Here is a 21,390-nt window from a genome sequence, read left to right as displayed (position 1 = left end):
CTTTCTACTTCCCTCATTCATTCACATTTTATGATAGTTTTCAGTGTAGTCATCTCTGCAACTGCACTCATCACTCTATGTGATGAGCTGCATGTCCTGAGCTGCACCTACCAGCCCTCATCTCTCTTGTCTCTGAGATACTGTTAAAAATGTCATTCATTTTTCTTAAAGCCCATAGATGAGTGAAACCATTCTGCGTCTTTCTCCCTCTGACTTACTTCACTCAGCATAATAGATTCCATGTACATCCATGTATAGGAAAATTTCATGACTTCATCTCTCCTGATGGCTGCATAGTATTCCATTGTGTATATGTACCACAGTTTCTTCAACCACTCATCTGTTGAAGATGCCCTTAAACCTTTACTTTTTAATTAGTGATTGGGGGTAGGTCCTACCCAGCCCTGCTCTGGGTTTACCCTCAGTACTTGAGCCATATGAGGTTCCAGGAATTCTACAACCAGGCTTGTGCCCACACGGAAAATGCATGCCTCTTTATCCCCATAGAACCTCTGGCCTCCCAAAACCCCTAAAATCCTGCTGGGTCTTTGATGCAGATTGCAGGGAGAAGCAGGCTGGTTCCAAGCTGAGTGAGTCCAAGGACTCAATGACTTCACTACTGCTGTATCTGGCATATTTCTGGATGGATTTCCCAATCTTTAGACCTGCTATATGCCACACAACTTTACAGTTTGATTCACAGGGGCTGCACACTATTATTTGAACTATACTGTGTCTGAGATCAAGCTCAGGGTCTCATGCATGCAAGGTATGTGCTCTACACATGAGCAGTCTCAGTCCTCGGCTGAATTTTTGCTAAGGCCAAGCCCCCTATTCCCCATCTAGGGGTCTTCTATTAGGCAGTCTCAGTACAAATCAAATGCACTCAATTTGGGCTTGGACATGCCACTCATGTTACTGAAGCTAAACCCTTCTCAATCAAGTCAGATTTCAGGTCCTGTTAGAAATGGTGACATTTCTGCTGGAAATGCTGAAGCAGGATTTTCTTGAATCTCCTGGAGCTCTGTTAAAGCATGGGCAGTGTGTCATGCAGACTTCGAAACCCGTCACCCAAACTGGCCCCCTAAATGTTAAGAGTCAGAGCCTGCTGCATTTCCCCTTAAGAGAGTCCTCCATTCCTCTCATTATAGCACAGGGTTCTGGTCTCCAGCAGCTTCCCTCGGGGCATTGTGCAGCTCGTGTGGTGGGGAATGATGGCTTGGAATGACCACAGGAATACTGAAGGGGCCAGAGAGACTGTACAAAGTTTAAAGCCTTGTATGTGGTGCCTCTTAAATCAATCTAGGTATCGTTCTTGAGCACAAAGCCAGTAGTAGCCCATAAGCACCTCCAGATATGGTTCCTAACTCCCAATTCCCCAAGAATTCTGGGAAGAGTGTCAGAGGGGTTCTGAAAACCCAAATCCTAGCTGAAGTGGCAGCTACCTTATATGGGACTGTGTCTAGTAATGCTCCCTCTGGGCACTCAGTGATGTACTACACTCTGAGGGCCCTTTCAGTTCTGAAATTACTCCTTGTGTCAAGAACCAAGAGGCAGCCCATGCCAAGAAGCAAATGCCCAAAGGCAAAGTGACTGCTGTGTTATGTGGGTCTGTCCAGTTTTCCCTTCTCCCTTCTGTGCTGTCATCAACAGGATGGTTGAAGCAGGCCTTCCACTAAGACTGAACCAGTGTTTTCTGGATGTCTTAACAACCGTTCCACCTGTGTGACCAAGTGACTATGACACTCACTATCTGCTATGTGTCAGAATTGTCTGTGTGGGACCAAGGCCTCAAATTCTGGGGCTTGGACATGTGAGCACAGGTTTTTGTATACTCTCTCAGAGCATAGGAGGCATTATTTGGGTGCTTACCCACATTTAAGGGAACACAGCCTTGTGGAGATGGGTATTTGCTCAAGGACTCAACTAGAAAGTGGCAGAGTAAGCACTGAACCCATCAACCCCATTAAGTATTTTCAAAAAAAATTTTTTGGTTTATATGCCACATCCAGTAGTACTCAGAACTTAATTCCTGACTCTGTGCTTAGGGATCACTCCTAGTATACTTGTGGGACCATAGGGGATGCCGGAGATCAAACTTAGGTGGGCTGTGTGGAAGGCAAGCATCCTATCTGCTGTGCTACTCTGCCCTCCCCCCCCCCCATTGGTCATTTATTGACATTTGCTGATTCCCATTGAGGGTGATTGCTCTACCACAAGTTGGGTACTTAGACATCTTCCTCCTTTTGAGCACTTTTTTAAATGATTGGATAAATATGAGTTTTTGAGGACTCATCCCAGAGCTATTTTCCTCATGATATGGCCAAGCTCTAAAGGATGCTCACCATTTCCCTGACAACTCCTGACAAATGCCATTTCCCTGAAAAAAGCTCTAGGCTAGAGGTTTGTCACTTTCAAATCTTTTAGCCTTTCTAGATCTTAATTTCTTCGTAAAAAAAAAGCCCACAATTGGGCTCTTATTGATTTCAATGCTACAGTGTTGAAGGAAAACAAAAGCCAGATCTGCCCTGGCCTGTTTCTTTGGGGAGAATTGGGAGAGAAGGAGGTGTGGGCAATCTTCTGGAAGAAGGGGAAAGTGGTAGAGCAGTGATGGGATTTGGCCAGTAGATGGCACCCCTGCAGCCCATAAATGGTTATTTTCTCTGGCAGGGGTATGGGGTGGGGTGGGACGGGGTCACATCCCGATGCTCAGAAGCTATTCCTGGATCTGTGTTCAGAAGTGCCCCCTGGCGACATTTGGAAGTTACTATGTGGTGCCGGCCTATTTCTCTGGCTCACAGTATGGTTTGGCCTCAGCAGAGCACTTTGGCCCTGCTCAGGACTGGGATTTGTAATTTAAGGGAGATAGAGGCAAACTGTGACAGATTGAAGGGGTTGTGTAGAAGAAGGGTACTGGGCAGTATCAAGTGGGGAAGTATAGAACAGGGAATACTGGGCAATTGTTTTGTTTGGGGGCCACACCTAGCCATGCTCAGGGGTTACTACTGACTGCACTTAGGAATAACTCCTGGTGGGCCCGGGGGACTATAAGATACCAAGGATCAAACCCAGGTCACCCACATGCAAAGCTCTACCTGATGTATTGTTGCTCCGGTCCCTGGGCAGACAATTTTGAAGGGGAAAGGTGAGTGCGGGGAATTCTGGGGAATAAAACAGTTTTCCCTTAAGGTATGTGAAATCTGGGAAGGACTTTTTTGGTTTGGGGGCCACACCCAGTGGCACTCAGCGGTTATTTCTGGCTCTGCACTCAGAAATTGCCCCTGGCAGGTTCAGGGGACCATATGGGATGCCTGTCCTGGTAGGTCACATGTAAGACAAATGTCCTACAGCTGTGCTATCTTTCTGGCCCCCTAAGAAGGACTCTTTGGGGTCAGAGTGGGCTCCCACTGGGGAGGAGAGCATTCACAGGATCAAGGAAGTGGTAGCCTTCACCTTCATTCCCAGACTCATTCCCTCTCTGTGCTCTGTCCCTTGCTGCAGGAACCCTACCTGACAGCCACTTGCTAGGGATTCCAGAAGATAACCAAAGAGCTCTCCCCATTGTTCCAAGACAAACTTTTTAAACAGGGGGCCAGTTCACTGTCCTTCAGACTGTTGGAGGGCCAGATTATAGTAAAAACAAAAATTATGAACAAATTTCTATGCACACTGCATATATCTTTTTTTAGAAGTGAAGAAACAAAATGGGAATAAATACAATATGTGGCCCACGGGCCATAGTTTGAGGACCATTGTACTTAGTTCATTCCTTAAGGGAAATGTGCTCGCATGTTCCTCACTCATTAAGACTCATTAAGAGCTGTTGTGATGACAGGTTTTGGTGAACACCAGATTTTCCTGTCCTCCGTTTTTTTTAGGTGTCCTCCGTTTTTTTAGGAAGTGTAGGGAAACAGGGGGAGCCCCACCTGGTGGTGCTTAAGAGCCATTCCTGACTGTGCTCAGAGGTCATTTCTGGCAGTGTTCAGGGTTATATAGTGCCGAGGCTGGAACAAGTGTCACCTGCATGCAAGACCAGACCTTAACCCCTGTATTATCTGTCCAGACAATTCCACCTGCTAATTTAGGCTGAAATGTACTTGGGTGATGTGGCTTGGTCTCTCCCTGGGAGGCAGTGAGTGTGGAGGACAAGCTTTGTTCTGGGCTGTCTGAAACTGTCATGTGGGTCTGGGCAGGTTGAAAGTCTGAGACAGCAGGGGGAGTCTGGTTCCCTATCTCTAAAGTCCATGGGCCTGAAGAAAGCAGCCTCCTTTACAAGCCCACAAGGGACAGATTCCCCAGAAGGCCAGAGGTACCGGTATGACAACTGAGAACACAGTCTAAAGTGGACCAGAAGGTCCAAGCAACAAAACAGGTGTCTTCTTTCTCTCAGAGCCCCTCTGCCTGCTCCAGGCCAGAGAAAACCAATTGGTTCTTTGGTTTGGGAACCACACCTGGTGATGCCCAGGGCTTCCTCTTGGTTCTATACTCAGGATTCACTCCTGGCCAGGTCAGGGGACCCTGTGGGATTCTGGGGGCTGAACCTGTGTGTAAGGCAGACACCTACCTACCCACTTTTCTATTGCTCTAGCCTTAACTTTGCCCTTGTTAACACCTGGGAAAGATTTTGGCATTAGAATGTGCTTCATTGGATTTTCCAATGGAAACCAAGAAGTGCTGTTGCAAGGTGGTGCTTTGGGTGTTTGGGTTTTTTTAGGGTTCAAGCCCATGTGCTGGAACACCATATAATTGCGTCCCTGAAGGAAGGGAAAAGTCCCATGGAGGTGAGCACCTTGGAGCACTCAGCTGGACCTAATGAAAAGGCGTGAGACAAGTTATTTATATGCTCTTTTATTTCTGTAAGGATACACTGAAACGTTAGATGATAGTAGCTAATGACAAGATGTAGAAATGAAGCATCAGCTTGGCTAACCACTTCTACAAGTATGTTAATATGATTGCCATTACAGGTTACTCTGATATCATCTCCTCAAACTATGTAATATAACAACGTCAATAGAATACAGTAAGGTGATCCTGTGTCTCAGATAAGCACTACACAGATAGGGGGCCCACCTGGGGCTAAGATGGTTGCCTCCCCACATCCTATGAGATCCAGCCAAGAGAAGGGGCCTGGCAGGCTTTGAATACACGAACAGAGCAGACAAGTTCTGAACTCATCGCTGGTGCGAAGGACAGCCCTGATGTCTGCTCAGCAGGACCCCCTAGAACGTTCTTAGGGTGACTTCTGTGAGCGCATTTTTAAATGGCAGGAACACTCAAAAGGGACTAAAATATTTTCATGCACGTCTTCAAACCCAATAACTATGCTGCTAGTCATGAAAACAAATGAAAATCGTATTAATTGAAAGAAAATCCAAACAAAAGTCAACAGATAGCTGGTTAGTGGTGAAGCTTCCAGAAGTGTTTGGCCGTGACGCTGTTCCTCTGAAACAGGCTCATTCTTTCAGCTCTGCCTACACTTGCCAAATCACCTGCGTGTTCCCCGCTTGCATGAGGAATGCTCAGAAAACATGCCACTTGGGGGAGGGGACAGAACATTAGTACCGGGGTGGGAGCCAGTCAGAAAGGCGAAATGGCGCCAAGTGTCCAGGTTTGTCTTGCAGGAGGCCAGTATTAGTCAGGTGAAAGCACAGAAGAATGGTAGGGGGTGTTTGGAGGAGAAAGGGATACCATGCATTCCAGCTAAATTCTGCTGTTTGCAGTGAGGTGAGCACTTATGTTGGAGCAGCCGCTGCAATTCATGGCGTGTCCTGCTGACCCGGTGGGGGAGCCCGCCACTGAAGCTTCCAGCTTTCGTCTCTAAGCGGTACATGGGGGTGCGCTTTTCTGCTCTATGAGAAACATGCAGAAGTGTCGATCGAGCTAAGTGTTGGCTGTGGAGCTGCTGTTTTGCTATACATCCTAACCGATCACTGTGTGCCCAGTGTGTAAGTAATGCTGGCACAAGGACAAAGGCCGGGAGGGAGCAACTTGAAGAGGTGAAAGGCCGCTCTTTCCCCACCGCTGGTGCAGGGCAGAGGGTGAGGACATGAAAGAACAAGACTCAATTTCCATGTGATGGGACAGGAGCCCCTGTCCCCTTTTACAGCTTTTTGGCACAGTCGGGGCAATAGATATGCTCCTGGTGAAAAACGAAACGCTTGTTGGCCAGGTTCACGGAGCATTTTTTGCAGTGGAAGCAGTAGTCGTGCCAGGATTGTCCTTCATAGGCCACCACACTGGAGCCTTTACCAAACCCTGTGGAGAAAACAAAAGAGAACAAAAGGGGACAGCTGAGTGGATACAGATGACAGCCCTGAGCAGGCAAGGACAGCTTGTGCCCGGCTCCCGGTGTCCTCCCCCAGCGCCCACAGCACCGTGCATTGTCCCCCACACCACAGCGACCCTGCCCAGATCTCCAGGTCCTGAGAGGGTGCCAGAGTTCCACCACGGGCACCCCGGAATTACAGACCCCACATTCACATGCCACTGCTCTTGCCCTGTGCCGCGCACCGACCGCCCAGCATAACCAGTTTCTTTGATTTAGCTCCGGGCCACGACATCAAAGTGGCCACCAGGAGGCGAACTTGGGCTGCTCATGGGATGTGCACTTACCGGGCCTCGAGGAGCTGCTAAGCTGCGATTTTGTCTATAAAGAACCACCACCCACGAGGGACAAGTCCTTTCTCCACCCGGATGCCTGCCCCGGAGGTTGGCGCTGGGAAACAGGGTGAGATGCCAGCGTTTCCCGTGGCACACTGGGGGCTTCCTAGCTTTAGACACTGGGTGGCTCACTCTTGGCACAGTCCTTTTCCCTGAGGATGGCAAAAGTCTTCTCAAATGTACATTTCAAGGCTCCCAGGGGGGAAGGGGACCATGGGAAATTCCAGGGAAAGGGCCCAGGGCACGATGGTAGATGGTGGCCGCGAGATGAGCTATGAAGTGACTGGCTTGTCTTGGCTTCGGGTGGCAAAGGCACTGGCCCACAGGGACCTTGGAGCCAGTTCTTTGCTCCAGATGGGGGGGGGGTTCTTTAGAACCCCAGACTCGGGGCTCTCCAGCTGCCCCAACCCACCCTTCACCCCACCACAGATCCAGCCCCCACCTCCCCATGTGGCCCACCCTCCCCCTCTTACCCTCCCTCTCCCCTGCACCCCCCCAACCGCGGCGCAGTGCCTGCCCGGATCAGGCTGGGGACTCCGGAGGAGGCAGGTGGCGGCAGGTAGTGGCGGCGGCGGCAGCAGCTGCGATCAGCGGTATGCAGAAGTGTTCAGTAGTGCACAGGCCAACCTGGCCTGGGGAGAATTCAAGCTACTGGGGCAGGGGGGTGCCTTTTGGACCACAATGGCAGGGGAAGGAGGGCATTTCTGTAGGGCCTTAGTGTATGAAACCAACGACGTAGGAAAATGACAGATGGTTACCATGCGCACAACCTAGCCTGGCAGACTTAGCAAGGACTCTTTAGCCTACCAGTGATGGGGTTCTTGCATCCAGCACACTTCTTGGCCACAAAGTTCTTGTAGCAATCCACGCAGTAATACTGGTCCTCCACAGCGGTGAAACGCTGCCCAGCCAGCTTCTTAGAGCAGGTAACACACACAAAGCACTCGGCATGCCAGGGCTGATCCTGGTAAGTGACTCCTCCAGATGTGATGGCCTAGACCAGGGAGTGTAGCACCGGATTCAGATTCAACAACCATTTTGTTGAATGCCTGCTACGTGCCAGGCACTGTGCTGGGCGCTTTGGGAATACAGTATCTCATTTAATCACCACAATGGCCATGGGAGGCAGGGGCTATTATTATGCCCAAGTTCCAGTGAGGACCCCCTAAGGCTCAGAGGTAATGAGCCTCCGGAGCGAGGGAACATGGCCACAGGTGGGGGGAAGAGCAGGCCCCCAGAGTGAAGGAGCTGGCGGTTGCTCTTTGCCTCCCGCCTCCGCCCCTGCAGTCTCCTCCTCTGTGAACTGAGAATAATAATTCCTACGTCGCAGGGCCGTGGTGGGGATGGAATGGGATAGTGTGTGTGCAAGTGCTCTACAAACTGTCCAACGCTTTGAGAAACATCGACTGCCCTGGATAACATACCTTGTTGCACTTGACGCAGTGCTTGGCAAACTTGGACTCGTGGCAAGACACGCAGTAGAAGTCCTCCCCCTTGGGGAAGAAGCTTCCGGTCCCAATGACTTGCTTGCAGTGGCTGCAGGTGAAGCAGTCTTTGTGCCATACGGTGCCCTTGTATTCCACATTTTGATCGCCTGCAGGGGGGAAGCCACTGGCTGGGCCCAGCACCTTGCCAACCCCTGGCCCCGCACTGTCCCACTGGAGTTGTCTGGCCACTGGATTCTCTCCCCTCTGTCCTAGCAGTGGTTGCACCAACCCATATTCCTGAGGGAGGGTGCCCCAGCTGGAGTGTTTTGGGGGCTGATACCTGAATCCCTCATGCTTCCCCACCCAGAGCCTTGATGCACCTTGACCCCTGGTGACACCTGAAGAAGTAACATGCTGGAGTCACTTACTCCACCCAAACAAGAAAGTGCTACATACTTTTTTCACTTCCTTCTTTTCCAGACATTTCTTGTCAGTGTTCTTTAGTCCCGAAGGGGTACGTTAGTGCAAGCACATATGTGGACACAAAGATACAGGTGCATATATGTGCCACTGTCTCTAAGCAGCTCAGATAAAGCCACTTTAGCCCCTGTATCATCACTAACCATAGCCTGCAGCATCTGTGCCCTCAGGGCCTCCTCCCCGGCTGCCCTGGGGCGTGGGCAGTACCTGCCACAATCGGCTTGAAGCAGCCCTTGCACGAGTGGGAACCCTCCAGCTGGGTGCACTTGTTGCACAGGATCTTGTTGTCCTTGGCCACAAAGGTCTCATCGCCCAAGGGGTGAAGGCACTTGGAACAGCGGAAGCAGGTATCATGCCAGTAGCGGTTCTTATATTGCACCTCCTGCAAACCGAGCAGAAGAGGCGGGTCTTGGTGAGGGATGTGTGACAGGCAGGTGGCTCAACCACCAAATCCAACTGCATCTGCACTCGCCACTGAGGTTAGCCAGTGCCCACCACCCAGAGTAGTTCCAAGTGGGTGCTCCTATAGTCAAGGGGGCTGAAACCATAGTCACAGAAGAAAACTTGAGCCCAGAAACACAGAACGGCACAAGTCCAGAAGGCTCAGAGCCAGATCATGAGGAGAAGAGTCTGTGTTGTAAAGGACCCACCCAGGGGGCACCTGGGGCTTCTCACTTACCTTGGAGTCCGCAGAGATGGGCTTGCGGCACTCGGCACAAGTGTTGGCACAGAACTTGTCGAAACATTTGACGCAACAGTTATGACCATCCTTCTGAACGTACTTCTTCCCCTGCAGGGGGTCCCTGCAGTAGTGGCAGTCAAACTTCTCAGCCATGGTGCCCACCTTGCGGCTTGAAAGACCTGTAGGGGCAGAGAAGCAGAAAAAATGACAGAGGGCAACGCCGAGATTTGGCTCCACTGCAGAGGCTCTTGAGAAGTAACTGAGAGACACCCCAGGAGGTGGGATCCCACAGTCATTGAAGCTGGTGATGGGTGCCTGGCTCCCAGGCCACAGACATTTCACTCTGGATTGTGCTTCTAGCTTGGAGACCCGATGGCCCAGGGGTCCCTGGGGCCGTAGGAGGAAGCCATTCGGGACAGCTCCTGTGTCACTCCCCAGAGCATGCCACAATGCAAGTCAGGAGTATAATCACCTATCCAGACAGACAAGACTTCTGAGAGTAAAGGTGATAGAGCGAGCCAATGAGAAGAGACTCTTGGGGCTGGAAAGCATCCTATATAGTCCCCTCAGCCCACCAGTACTGATTCCTCAGTGCAGAGCCAGGAGTGAGCACTGAGCATCACCAGATGTCCCCCCCACCAAATAAAGAGAATCCTTTACTCCAAAGGACAGCGTGTGCATGTCCCCTTCTTTCTTGTCTCCTTCATGTCATGGCTGGTTAGCATAGGCCAGTCTTGGGGGGAAGGGGCCTGAAGAGTTCAAGAATGGGGTTACACCCCCCATCTCCTCCAGTTCAGCTTATGCTATCATTTGGGGGGGGAGCAGCAAGTAGCATACTATTTCTCTCCCGTCTGGAGAATTCAACATCTTGGAAACCAAAAAGCAACCAAAGCATCCACAGTCAGTCAGCACCCGAGCTAACCTGATTAAAAATGCTGGCATCTTTCCCAAAACTGCCACAGAGCATTGCAGATGCCCCAAATGGAGCCTTCTTAAGCTGTGGTTGGAGAATGGTCTGATTTCAGATGCCTGAGCAGGAAGGCGAGAGGACTGACTGACTGACGGGAATCAGAATTCTGGATGGGGCTGAGCAGGCTTAGCGACTGATACTTGTTGGTCACACTCCGGTGTGTTTGAAGACTGCAGTGCCAACATCCAGGGCAGACTGACAGTGGCAGTGGTATGCTTCATTCAGGAGGAAGCTGCTCTACACACTGTGATGCTTTAGTTGGTCCGAAGGAAAAAGACTTCTTTCCCCCACCCCAATTTATAAACTGCTTATTCCAAGAGCCCTCCTGCTGCCTTCAGAGGAAGCCCATGGCTGCACCACTCCTTCCAGCCCCCAGACCACAGGCCTGCACTCACAAGTATCCCAAAGACACTACTAATCCTCCCTCCCCCCAAAAGCCCCGAAAGTGAGTTTCTATGAACTTGCAGTTTTAAATATATGCTCATCTGGTCCTCTCTCCTGGAATAAGAAACTCAGGGCAGGGAAAGAGAAAGCCATGATTTCATTGGCAGAAGGAAGCAGCAGCATGGAGAATCTCCCCAATTCTTACCAATAGGGTCACTGTGCTAGCAAACAGCTCAGAGAACAATTCAACAGAGAGGGAGAGAGAGAGGAAAGAGAGAGAGGAGAGAGAGAGAAGAGAGAGGAGACAGAGAGAAGAGAGAAAGAGAGAGGAGAGAGGAGAGAGAGAGAGAGAGAGAGAGAGAGAGAGAGAGAGAGAGAGAGAGAGAGAGAGAGAGAGAGAACAGAGCTGTTCCGTACTCACCGCTGCTCCTTTACTAACTGAAATGGCCCGGACTCCCACTTTGGGTCCCATTCCCAGTTTTTTTTTTATACAAACACATGTCCATGTTGTTTGGCTGCTGTTGCCAGAGGCAACCAAATAGCAGAGAGTGAGCTAAGGAAACCACACCCTGCAACTCCCGTGAACTCTCACTCATAACCATGTCCCCTCCTAACAAAGGGAAACAGACTTGTGGGCAAGCAGAATGTTCTGAGCCTTCACAGTTCCCACTCCGTTGCCACCCAGGCACAACCCCCACCATGTCACCAACATGGGAGCTACTCAGGACAGCTTAGTCCCCAGTTCAAAGCTTTATCAAGACCAGAGAATAGCTCTTAAGGCACTTTCTCCTCCACCCACCCCCCAAAAAATCAAGCCTATGCTCACTTTGGCAACACATATACAAAGATTGGGAAGAAACAGAGAAGATTAGCATGGCCCCTGCACAAGGATGACATTAAAATTTGTGAAGTGTTTAAAAAAAAAAGAAGCTAGTAAAACCAATCCAAAATAGCAAGTAAGGCCTGAGTTAAATATCTGGCAATACACACACACACACACACACACACACAGGTGTACACACACGTGAAACCAGGGTATACCACATTGACCTATGCACTAGTGACATAGGATAGTTCAGCAATTGCCTCTCACTTCTATGTTTGTGAAGCTAATTACCCACCGTGTTATGTTGAAAATCACTCTTCTTAATTCATTCTTGCTGATCTTTCACACGCCATGAAAAAATCCTCATCGTTTTAGCTTTCCCAGATTGAAATTGTGCACTCAACACAAATTTACTTTCTTGTTAAGAATTGAACAGAGACACCAGATAAATCTCCAGTTCTCAGTAAAAGCTGGGAAATGGAAGGATCAAGAGCTTGGAGGCCATTTGGCAGGAGATCGAGTGTGGAAGATTAGATAGCACTGGCTCCCATGCATTAGTCACCACAGCTGGTGACGAGGCTTTGCAAATTATGTACTTGGACCATATATGGGAAGCCTTTCCTTTAAAAATATCAAACTTTCATGCTTCTCCCTTCTGATACCTTTCTAAGAAACAATCAATGGATTCCCAGACATTACTTTGGAATAGGGAAAGAGCTTGGATCTCACCTGCCAGGGTTCTGGTTTGCTCCTGGAGGTGCTCAGAGGACCCTGTGGTTCTGGGAATGGAACTAAGATCAATGAGCTAAGCACCTTACCTCCTCTACACTCTCTCCAACCCTAAATTGTTTCTGGTTTTGTTTTGTTTGGGGCCACACCCAGCTTAGAGGTTAATCCTGGCTCTGCACTCAGGAATCACTCCTGATGTTGCTCAGGGAGCCATATGGGATACCTGACATCAAGCCCACGTAGGCCAACTGCAAGGCAAGTACCTTACCCACTGTAACTATCTCTCTGATCTCCCCAATATTAAAGCTCTATATAGAATCCTATGTCAAAGGAGCATCCCATCCCTGGTGGCCTTTCTGAGTCTGAGCTTTATGTAAAATACTGGTTACTTAACATTCAAGGTAAATCACAATAAAGTCCTACAAAAGTGCCACATCAAAAAACAGTCCATTCTAGGTAGAGGTATTTAAAGATTTGGGAAAGCAGGAAAATGACTGTATGGGTTCACTTCCAGCACCAGACAGATCTTACCTGCCAAGGCTTTTATACTTTAAAATCACATCTTGTCCAATTATTACATCACCAAAGCCTCACTGCTTACTTTCATAGTTCTGGAACACAACTCACTCCTAGTTTCTAGGCATCCAGATGAACTAACCGATGATTCACCAGTGAACACGGAGGCACCACAGTGTGCTGGGAGTGGAGTCAATCACTGGGCTGCTCCGATTTCAGCACACTCGGAGCCCAGGGGCTTAACCCAGCCAAAAGCAAAAGGAAAAACATCACCTCTGAGACAATGGCCCCACTAAGGAGAGCGCCACCTCTTGGTGGTTTGGAATCCCAACTGTAGGCATTGGGACTTTTCTGTGGCCAGAAATAAAAGCTAAGCAAAGCAAAACAAAACAGAACAGAACAAACAAAAAACTAACCAAACAACAACAAAAGCTCAAAACCCAAAGAGAAAAAAAGGTGAGGTTGCCTTCTTTTTTTAATTTTTTTTATTTTTATTTTTTGCTAAAATTTATTTATCTTTAAAAAAAAACTGCAGTCAACCACTAAAGATACATATAGACCCCTAAAGTACAATAACCATAGTTTCATGTGTGGGAATTTGGAGGCTGGTCAGTGGTAGATGTCTGAAAAGACAACACTAGACCAGTACTATGATCCCAAGTTTACTCTTTGTCTACTTGATGTTCTTGATGTTTGTGTGAGAAGTGAGGTTGCCTTCTATCTCCATACTCTACACATCACCCTAAAGCATTACAACCAGGTGGAAAATGATTTCAAAGGGCATATGGGGTCAGAACCAAATTCTATAGTTGACTCAAGTCTCTTTTTGTGGATGTGTGGAAACACTTTCTTGTCAAATGAAACAGACATTTTGAAGAACGTTGTCTCCATTGCCTAATAAGTAAACAGGCTGGAATTACTTAAAGAATGTTAACAATGTTGATGTCAAATTCATGAACTTTAGTTCCTTTCATTTTTTTTCTGGCAAGCCATTTAATTAAGAGGAACTTTGGGCAATCTGAATTAGCTTACCAAACCTTAATATTCCTGGGTCTCTAACTGTTTCAAATCGCTACACAGTGTGCTTTGGATGAAATCTGAGTAGTACATTCCTGCTGAGATCATTACTATGTCAGAAGTTTGCAGAAAATATGAACAATGTGTATGGGAGCAAAATATTTTGTTGCTACTTATTTTGTAGGAGGTTAATGATCCCTAAGAAATCAGTTTATAAGTGCTAATGCTTAGACTAACAGACTCATAAAACACAGCACACACCCTGCTCAGTGGTGGCCCCACAGAGAGAGTATGACCCACAGTTAAACTTAGAGAGGGCAAAATAACCAATTTTGTTCTTGTCTCTTTTCCTTTGGTGAGAGTAAGAGAAGAGAAAAATAAAGATGACATTCAGCTTTGTCTCTTTCTGGGGCTTTCTTGTATCTCATTCAATTCCCTGACCTTTGGGTTTATCTCTTAGGAAATACTTCTTGACCCCATATGAAATCAGAAGCCTTTTTATCCTTTCACAACTTCCAGCTCTGTCTGTCTCAGCTTGTGGCAGGAACTGATCTTTACCCAAAAGCCTGAACACATATTACAATACTACCTGATCCAAGACATCTCTGCCTATGGGAGTCCTGGTTAATTCTCCCTGAACAGGGTAGGCTTCATCTATAGAAAGTAACTAGATTTCTTGATCACAGAGAATTATGGAACTTTACCAAATCCGTGAACAATGCCAGTTCACTATACCAGTGCCAGGAAAGAAAACTCTGGGATGGGAGAGACAGTTATAGTAGGTAAGGCACTTGCCTTACACACAGTTGACGCAGCTGCAATCTCTGGCATCCTATATGGTATCTTAAGCTCAACGGAAGTGATCTGTGAGCACAGAACTAAGAATAAGCCCTGAGCACTTTTAAGGATGGTCTCAAAAAAGGGGGGGACTCTTTATATATGGATTTTGCTTAAACTTCTGGTTTCCAAGACCCTTGTGAACTGAGAAGGAAAGCTTAAGGTATAGGAGGATTCTCAGAGAGCAGACTCTGAGATTGTATACTAGTCACTTAGTATGTGTCAATGGACTGATTGATTAGATGGAGCAAAGGTATCACAATGAAGCCTCAACAAATTATTTTCTTTTTTAAATTAATTAATTAATTTAGGTTTGGAGGCCAAACCTGGTAGTGCTCAGGGGTTACTCCTGGCTCTGTGCTCAGAAGTCATTCCTGGTAGGCTTGGGGGACCATGTGGGATGCTGGGAATTAAACCTTGGTCTGTCCTGGGTCGACCACAAAATGCCCTACTGCTGTGCTATCGTTCCAGCCCCAACAAATTCTTTTCTTAAAGTCATTTTGCGAAGATTCTATTTTAGAAAATTGGGCCAGTTCCTGAGGTCCTATGGTGCTGGCATGTAACTAATAGTACTTTATAGACTTCAGCTAGAAGCCAGCTAGAAATGTGACTGGGGTGATCACTTTTCAACATGTATTCCAAGATGGAAGCTTGACTTCCTTGCTATGCCTGCTTTAAAAGACACCTCATTCTTCACTTAGTAAACAAGCATCCTCTTTCAAAAAATTCCTGAACTACATCCAATATGCTAAGAGGTACCCTACATAAACCTCAGTATCTCAATAAAAAGCTTCTGTCTTTGGATTTAATCAAGTGCATGGACAAATAATATAATCTTGCAACAAAAAAGCTATAAATCTCTCATTAGAGGAGATCCAATTTGTACTTTAATAAGGTTCTGTGTTGACATGCATTTTTCCCACTTATTTCATGCTCATGTCCCCCCCCTCCATGGCTAAGTGGCTCAAAACAAGAGCATTGAAGGGAAAAGTAAATGTTCGCACTAGCTAGCATTTTTATAACTCTGCTTTCCTGGAGTGGTATAATGCACAGTGTAAACAATAAACAACAACCCACATGGGAAAAAATCAGGTTATTTCTGGTCTGTTAATTGCTAAATCCAACATATCAGTATGTTAGTCACCCTACGCATAAATATTGGCTTCTAAAGAAAGAGTATATTTCTTTCCCGAGAACATTCAACAAATGGAACACAAGCTTTGGGGATGAATAGGGGGCTTGTCCAGCACACATGCTAACGCACCTGGAGGTGTCGTCAGACACTGGGGAATAAATACCTAAATAGCTGCAGTGAGACGGCATTCATGAGTCATGGCTGAAAAGTTGCCTTTTATAGTTTCATAGAAAATAAAAAAAAATTTTTCCCTTAAAAACAGAACAAGCATTGAACTATTCATTATTATTAGTGACTTAACTCATATGCTGCATTGAGGAAAGAAAATAATTCATATATTCCTTTTGGGATACTGATATACAAATTATACCATTTTTAATGCTAGCTGGGTGTAGAGATAAATGGTTTGATGAAAAAATAGTGTGTCAATTGACTTCCACCAGGTCAGATTCTATTTGGGCGCTATTTTATCTGCACAGGAAGCCTTTCCCAATGGTGCAGAGGCAGCGAGCAGTACTACCAGCTTTCCTAGTGGGGCAAAAGCACTTACAACCCAGTAGCACTCCAACATGTGTTTTTTGGTTTCTTTGGTTGTAGCAAAGTACTAGGCAGTTTGGTGGGCATTAAAGGTCAAAACACTCAGTTTTACCCTGGATCAAATCTACCATTTTTAGTTATTTTAGAAGTCTAAACAGTTGAATTATTCTATCTCTGCCTACCTGTTTGTTTTCCACCCCTTTCCTGAGCATAAATAGCTGCAATAATCCAGTGGCCAGTAGCTGGCATCAGAAGCAAATAACTGTATACTATGGCAAATGATCATAATTCTGTCCTCTACTCCAGTACCTCAAATCCCTAGTGCAACCCTCAATTTGACAGGCGAAAGGCAAAAAAGATTGAATCAATGTAATCTTGTAGGTAGCATGGTTTCAATAATAAAACAAAGCAAAACCCCCCAAAATCAAACAACTTCATATTCTTGGTGTGCCCTTTCAGTATGTGGAGAGGGCCACTAAAAATGGATTCTGACCCAATTTCCTGAGCCTCTCTGGCTTGGCCATATGAAGCACATTACAGGTAATATAACTATTTTTCTTTAAAAACTTTTCTGATCTGTTTCTATAGGCCTGTAAACCCAATACAAGACAAGTGTATAACTCATGATTTAAGTTTTCTAAGGGGTTAGAGTGATAGTATAGTGAGAAGGGCACTTGCCTTGTATGTAGCTGGCCCAAGTTCATTTCTTGGCACCACATATGGTCCCCTAAGCAAAGCCAGGAGTGATTTTTTGGAAGTAAAAACAGGTTTTATTTGGGGGTACCAAAAAGGGGAGGAAGAAGAAAGAGAGAGAAAGTAATGAGTAGCATTCAAAGAGAGCCCAGCTTCTCCAAAGGTGGGGAGAACCCCGGTACACAGCCCAGCATGAAAATAAGAAAGTGCACATCTTAAGAGGGGAGATGAGAGTGACAGGTGCTCGGGTACTGTGTATCCAGGTAACATATGTACACTCAGGAGTGATCTTAAATACAGACCAGAGAGTAGGTCCTGAGTACATTCAAATATGATCCCAAATTCTAAAACAAAAGAAAAATAAAAATTCATCAAGAATTTGTCAATAATATGTCTACCTTCTTTGCTTTTATAGTCTCCAGATTCATAGAAGTAAAGTCAAAGTCAAATTTGGTGTGTCTGAAAACTGAAGGCATAGAATTTACAAATGTGTCTTGCAAACATGTTCCCCAGCTTTTTTTGGAGGGGGGATTGGGTCACATCCAGCAGAACACAGAGATTTTTCCTTATTTTGCGTTTAGTCACCTCTCCTTGTGGTGCTCGGGACCATTTGTGGCACCGAGGATTGGACTGAAGTCAGCTGCATGCAAAGAAAGCATCTTAAACCCTGTGATCTCAAATCTAGATCTGTTCTCTTTTAAATGAATTCCCCTATTCTGTCACTTATTGAGTAAATACAATGCAGACTTACTTTACCAGTCAATATCTGATCAAGGTCCAAGAGAACAACCTTGTGTGACAGTTTACCCACACCCAGGAAACAGATATAAAGGCTGGGTGCCAAAATCAGGTCTTGTGGTACCATGTTTATACAGGGCTCCTGGGGCTTAGGAGAAAAAAACAGACCTTGAACATTTGGGAATGAGGAAGATATTGCACATTAATTTGTGAGAGCAGAAAATTCCCTTTCAGCTTATCTGTTTTTAAAACACCAAAAAAGAAATTTCTGAATGTATCCACATTAAAATAGCAACAAGTGATTAAACTGATTGCAGAAGAACTTCTCCCAAGTGCCACTTTTTTCCTTTGTGGGGACAGCTGGGAGTCTAGGACAAAGTGTCCAGTTTCTAAAAGAACCAACACAAGAGAGAATGAGTGACTTTCAAAGCAGGCTGAATTCTGGAAACTGAGCTTTGTGGGGGACTTTTCCCATTCTCTATTTCCTTGGTCCCTATTCCAAGGCTATCCTGTCTGTCACCAAAGAGTTTCCATGTCAAGTTACAGAACAAATAGCCTGTAGTTTTTTGTGGAATCGGTGGGCTGAGGGTCAGAAACTTTGGCCCCTTTATTTTAAGAATATGTCGTAACATTGTCATCTCATTGTTTCTGCAGAAAAAATAAAAAACATTGTTTCATAAAAGAACAACTATGAGATGAGGCATTATGGACATTTTTAGTTAAAAATATCCCTCCTTCCAGTTCTTTATATGACTGGCCTTTTCAAAAAACCTTCACTTCTTCTTAAAGTACACTCAAGATGATTTGTAGTTCAGAAATAACTCAAATGTCCAACCATCTCTCCTTGCATCTCTATGGTTTCATAAAATATGCTGAAGTTTTTTAAAAACTTTAAAAAAGAAATAGATTTAAGTCTCTTATTCCACTCCAACTGCTTGTTTTACTTGATCAAAAGGAGCAGTCTTTTGCCTCTGAAATAGCATTAGAAGGCGAAGACAGAAGTGAGACAGACTCTAACGTACTGGCTACTTAGACAAGAATAAAATCATTTCAAGGAAAATGAACTTGGAGGCCCAGGAGAGATTCATTGCTGTAACAAAATTACACTCAACAGGAGATAAAGAATAAGAAGCTTTTTTACCTGAGGCCCTCTGGGAAGCCATGGCTTAGAGACCAAGTTCCGGAGCAGCACCTCAACCAGTCTTCCCTTGACTGCAGCTGATAAGACTGTGGCTCATTTGTGAACATACATTTAAGGGGAAGCAGCTCACACAAAAATAACCAAGAGCAGATGGCCCACCCCTCCCCAGAGATCACAACCTTAATCCCACTAGAAAATTCTTAACCATTTTAGGTGATCCAAGGGAGAAGAATAGGATCCAGTAAAAATACCAAACACAACATATAAATACCTGGGTGGCTACTCAGCCTCCAAATTAGCTCCAGAGCCAGAGAGGCCACATAGAAAGTCATCTCTGTACCGGAATAAAATTTGGACTCAGCTCTAGAACAGCTTAACGCTGAGCCACCCATATTAATCTTCTCTGTGCCTAAAGAGCTTGCCTTTGGCCTAAGGAAGCATTCATTTGGGGGGCTGTCAATGGGAACAGCGACTCTCTAAGAGCTAAACTCTTCCCAGTATAATTTAAACAGTTTAGAAATCTGAAAACAGACCAAATTGAGACATCAAGGGCATTATTTTTGTCTTCCTCAAACATCAGCAGAAGGCAAAAAGTCTTTTTGTTTTGTTTTGGGGTGACACCCGGCTGGGCTCAGGTGATACTCCAGGCTCTGCACTCAGAAATCACTCCTGGATGCTCAGCAGACCATATGAGATGTCAGGGATCGAACCTGCATTGGCCAGTGTGTAAGGCAAATGCCCTCTTCACTGTGCTATTGTTCCGGCCCCCAAAAGGGGCAATTTTAAACATTTATCTCCAGCCTGACAAACATGGCAGGACAAGATGACCCTGATGTGTGTGTTAAGAAGCTACTTTGTCCCACCAATGGAATTCCAGATTTTCACCATCAGGAACAATCTAAGGAAAGATATGCTGGAAAATGAAGGTGGCACTCTGACTTGCCCCGCTCGAAAAACTCTCCCAGGCCATCTGCCAGCTGGAGGCTGGGTCACCCAGGAAAAGCTAAGGGCCCAAGGATGGCTGCCTGGAAACCTTGTACACATTACCCTCTGCAGCAGGCTCCCTGACCCCTTTGATCTCTCCCGCATCCTCAGATATCCCACACCTCGTCTTAGGATACCACCCTGCACCCATTCCCTCAACACTGCCTCTCAGAAGCAGAGCTACTTTCTTCACAGCTTTGCTCCAAGTGCCTTTGCACCCCAATTACTCTAACAACTTCACCCCTATTTTTCTCTCCCTCTCCCCAGCTTGGCCCTCATAGTGCTTGGGAACCCTTCCCACAAATACTAGGTCCTACTTATTGTCGGCTTGTCCCTCAGCTCCACAGGGACAAGGACTGTGAACATTTTCTGCTGTCACCCAGAGCATGGAGCCCACAGCTCTGTCTCCGTGATGCCGCCGTATTGTCACTTGGTGGTCAAGATGAATTACAAGGAGCCCACAGTGCCCTGTAGCTTCGCTGAAACCAAAATATGGTCCCACCTGGGGCTTGAGAAGTAACTTTCCCACTGACCTTGAATGTGGACTGGTCCTGGGCTTCTTACTATCCAGATAGGAGGTTCAGTCTCATTCACTCATTTCCTGGGCAAGCCCCCACCAGGCTGAGTGCCAGGGATGCAAATTCGGCATCTTCACATCCCTTGCACAGACTGCGCGGGCAATAAGTGCTTCCTGGACAACTGAATGAATGAGCCTCACAATTCTTAAGCCCTTCCAACATCTAATGAAGAGTGATTGTAAAGAGAGCTGAGATTGTTGGGGAGCTCCTGCTGAGCAGGGAAATGATACGCCAATAAAAGTCAGACCTCTGAAGACAAATGTATTGGAAAGAGAAGGGAAATAACACTGTGTTGTTCTCGCCTTTTCAGACGCTTCTTCAGGCATCAGTTTAAATAGTAGCAGGGACATGGGCCAGTTTTAACAATACTGCACCTCAAAAGAAAACTTTCCTCTGTCCAGGGCTAGTCCATGATAAGAAGCATGCCACAAAGAGTAGGGAGTGTAGTTAGGGCAGAGAAAGGACCACTATGATCATGATAATTGGAAATGATCACTCTGGACAAGAACTGGATGCTGAAAGTAGGTAAAATGATACGCATGAAAGGAGGTAAAATGATATGCATGATATCCCTTCAGTAACAATATTGCAAACAACAGTGCCTAAAAGGAAAAAGGAAAAGAGAGAGAATAAAAGAATGTCTGCCATAAAGGCAGTTGGGGGAAGGTAGGAGGAATATTGTGGATATTGGTGGTGGGAAATGTGTACTGGTGACTAAAACTCAACCAGGAACAACTCTGTACTGTGTATTTCACAATGATACCATAAAATTTATTAAATAATAAAAAACTTTTTCCTGGAGGGAATATGCTTGCTTGTTAGTCATAGATAGGGTTAATTAACCCTTATTAATTGTAAATGTTACATTTTATTGAGGCATATTTTTAGGTAGAGTCGCTATATTTTCAAACATTACCTCCTGCAGTATTTTACAAGTTTGTCAAACGTTTCCTTTTAGAAAGACAATATGAAGTGCTTCATTTCTATGTGTGTGTGTGTGGGTGGGTGGGGGGGTGTTCAGGGATCACTTCCAGCAGTGAACATGGTGTTAGG

General features: G+C 46.1%; 1 protein-coding gene and 2 non-coding genes across 4 annotated transcripts in view; 1 reads left to right on the top strand and 2 right to left on the bottom strand.

Annotated features, from left to right (window-relative positions):
- Nucleotides 1–4,832: 4,832 nt before the first annotated feature.
- FHL1 (four and a half LIM domains 1) overlaps nt 4,833–21,390 on the bottom strand; it is a 59,134-nt gene continuing 42,576 nt past the window's right edge. The window contains exons 1-6 of one of the 2 annotated variants that reach the window (XM_049766629.1): nt 9,250–9,408; nt 8,778–8,952; nt 8,088–8,257; nt 7,471–7,657; nt 6,616–6,815; nt 4,833–6,258 (exon numbers count right to left, since the gene is read on the bottom strand). In XM_049766629.1, coding sequence (XP_049622586.1) covers nt 6,175–6,258; nt 6,616–6,815; nt 7,471–7,657; nt 8,088–8,257; nt 8,778–8,952; nt 9,250–9,405 — 972 coding nt within the window. In that variant the 5' untranslated portion in view covers nt 9,406–9,408 and the 3' untranslated portion in view covers nt 4,833–6,174. Of the gene's footprint in view, nt 6,259–6,615; nt 6,816–7,470; nt 7,658–8,087; nt 8,258–8,777; nt 8,953–9,249; nt 9,432–21,390 lie in introns of those variants that run through there. The other variant, XM_049766628.1, reaches the window with a different exon arrangement.
- On the top strand, nt 11,425–11,531 carry LOC126000357 (U6 spliceosomal RNA). The gene has a single exon (XR_007492701.1). It is a non-coding gene; the product is annotated as a U6 spliceosomal RNA (small nuclear RNA).
- LOC125999687 (small nucleolar RNA SNORA23) lies at nt 13,262–13,462 on the bottom strand. The gene has a single exon (XR_007492168.1). It is a non-coding gene; the product is annotated as a small nucleolar RNA SNORA23 (small nucleolar RNA).

Source organism: Suncus etruscus, chromosome X, assembly GCF_024139225.1.
Source record: "Suncus etruscus isolate mSunEtr1 chromosome X, mSunEtr1.pri.cur, whole genome shotgun sequence".
Taxonomy (NCBI): Eukaryota; Metazoa; Chordata; class Mammalia; order Eulipotyphla; family Soricidae; genus Suncus; species Suncus etruscus.
Note: the sequence above shows the minus strand (reverse complement) of the source record. Positions and strands in the feature narration are given on the sequence as shown.